This window comes from Eurytemora carolleeae, unplaced genomic scaffold, assembly GCF_000591075.1.
Source record: "Eurytemora carolleeae unplaced genomic scaffold, Eaff_2.0 scaffold31, whole genome shotgun sequence".
NCBI classification, from domain to species: Eukaryota; Metazoa; Arthropoda; class Copepoda; order Calanoida; family Temoridae; genus Eurytemora; species Eurytemora carolleeae.
In genome coordinates, this window is record NW_019396511.1 from 534,273 (window position 1) to 536,563 (window position 2,291).

Genomic DNA, 2,291 nt, shown 5'->3' on the forward strand with positions numbered 1-2,291 from the left:
ACGATGGCATCGTTCTTGATTATTCCTTCCCCAGGAAGAACGCCCAGCTCTAAGTGTTACACATGTTTTATATATAATTTTTGAAACGGGCCGGATTCAAAAAACCCAATTTCGTATTGCTCAGCGACCTTTGAGGGGCACCTTGTAACACGTTATGTGAATCATTTGTCTCATCAATAGATATAAAGTTGTAATCCCTGTTTGTTTTTTTGATGTTCGATCATAACTCATGAACCCCTTGACCGATTAGATAACTCGGGAGAACCAAGGAAATTTTCTTTGCTTGGTTTTGAGATTCTAAGTTGAGTAGGTATAGCCTTAAAAGGGAAAGTGGGTCCACTTTTATTGGAGAAAATAGCTCAAATCGTAATTTGCGACAAAGCGTGGGTAAACAGTGGGAGTAATTATGAGTACCCTGGGCAACGCTGGGTTCTCATTGTATAAATATATTTTGATGAACTCTCGAGATGTAGTCCATGGTTGGGATTTTCATGAGTTTATCAATTTATCATTTTTGACCAACCATACACCTTCTCTGTACAGTGGTCATTGGTTCAGCAGATTGACGTTTATTGGAAACAAACAGACAACAAAATAAATGTCGACAGACAAGCCAAACATACAAATAGATAGGAGTAACACCCTGGAATTCTAAGAAAAGGATTTGCAGCAGTTATGCAATTCTGATCCGAAAAAAATAAATATTTTTCACTTTTTTGGAATATTAAAATTAAAATTCAATTATTTTTTGTTGTTTTTATTTCACCACACTATTTAAGAATAACCGAAACGTGTGCNTGAAACTGCAAAATAGATATTCTGACTAAATATACAGAATACAGTATGAAAGCTCTTATCAATTGTTTTCAGTGATAATGTTTCTAAAGATATGCTTTATATTGAATATTATACAAATATATACATTGTTTAAACAGCAGGCAGAGTTTCAGTACTTCTTAGAACGTGTACCAGTACCTGTACCTTTACACCAATATACCTATTCTGTACATTGTTAGAACCAGTACATTATGTACAATGTGATGTATGAAGTGTAGAGCAAGTGAAAGAACAATGTCTGGAATTCGGTATAAAAAGTATGAGTTTTTAATATTTAATTTTTAAGATGAATGTTACCCTATAAAATTCGATTCTGTATCTATAAGAGCTGGGAAACGTTCCGTTAACGAAATGGAAGTTTTCGAAAATTAACGAAAGAGTCCATTAACGAATGGCAAAAACCGTTAATCTTAAATCATTAACTAATGAAAATAGCCGTTGCCTGTTCTTGAAAAAAGAAATACATATATCGTAAAAAAAGAACGAACGGATGTGTTCAAAAGAACGTCGACTTTCGTTTTTATATGCGTATAAAGCGTGAAACTTGCGGTAAGAAATATGTATTTTAAAGTTTTAAAATGTTGTATACTCTATTTTCCCCCGCTTTTTTGTTGAATAATGATAGAATTTTATGCGTTTTCGTGTTTTTACATGTTTTTCGACCTTTAAGGATTTCTAAAATATCTTTCGTTAATGCAATCGTTAATAATATTGATCATAGTGATGAGTATAAAGGATAACTTTTAGAAATAACGGTAACTATAATAACGTTAACAAAACGAACGAAACGGGATATTCTAACATACGGTTAGCTGATTTTTAAAAATTTTCACGGTTTTAACTAACCGTTACGAAAAAATCTAACTAAAACGAAACGATCGTTATTTAAATCGATCAGTTTGTTTTCATGATTTTGAATGCAGAAAATTCGATGTTTTTTGTTTGTAATTGGATGATGCGTTTTTTGTTAAGTGAGTTAATTTCGATTTTTTATACCCATGCACTCACGGCCTCTCCTGATATTTTTTATATTGCAAAAACCTTGAACAAAGGAACTGCCTTTGCTACAAACTCTGATTTTCTAATCTCTATATCTTTGCAATCTAATATGTTGTATAGACCTTGGTTTTACAAACTAAGAATTCTGTTTCATCAAGTTAAAAATATTTAAGGGTTTCACTGCCAGATGTGATAGTGATAGTTGGTGAGTCCTTATAACCATTCTAATCCTGCTCCTGCAGCTCATACCTACTCGAAAAATCCCAAATACCCTAACCTGCAGGGGCGCTAATAGAAATTTGTCCAAAAGGGGGGAGGGGGCTTAATATCTTTTATGCTTTGCACTCCCTCCCCCTGGGGGCTTTCAGCTGTGCCGCGCGCTGGGGGCTGATTACGTCTGGGAACAAGGGGCGTATATAGGATTTTCTGCGGGGGGGGGCTTAAATTTTTTCTTT

The 2,291-nt window shown here is 34.3% G+C and overlaps 1 protein-coding gene across 3 annotated transcripts in view; it reads left to right on the top strand.

Annotated features, from left to right (window-relative positions):
• The first annotated feature begins 941 nt into the window (after nt 1-941).
• LOC111704634 (phosphatidylcholine:ceramide cholinephosphotransferase 1) overlaps nt 942-2,291 on the top strand; it is a 16,878-nt gene continuing 15,528 nt past the window's right edge. For 2 of the 3 annotated variants that reach the window (XR_002765861.1, XM_023476923.1), the window contains exon 1: nt 942-1,094. Coding sequence is in view for 2 of the 3 variants with exons in the window: in XM_023476923.1 (XP_023332691.1) it covers nt 1,045-1,094 (50 nt within the window). In the remaining variant the exon portion in view is untranslated. The remainder of the gene's footprint in view (nt 1,095-2,291) is intronic. The other variant, XM_023476924.1, reaches the window with a different exon arrangement.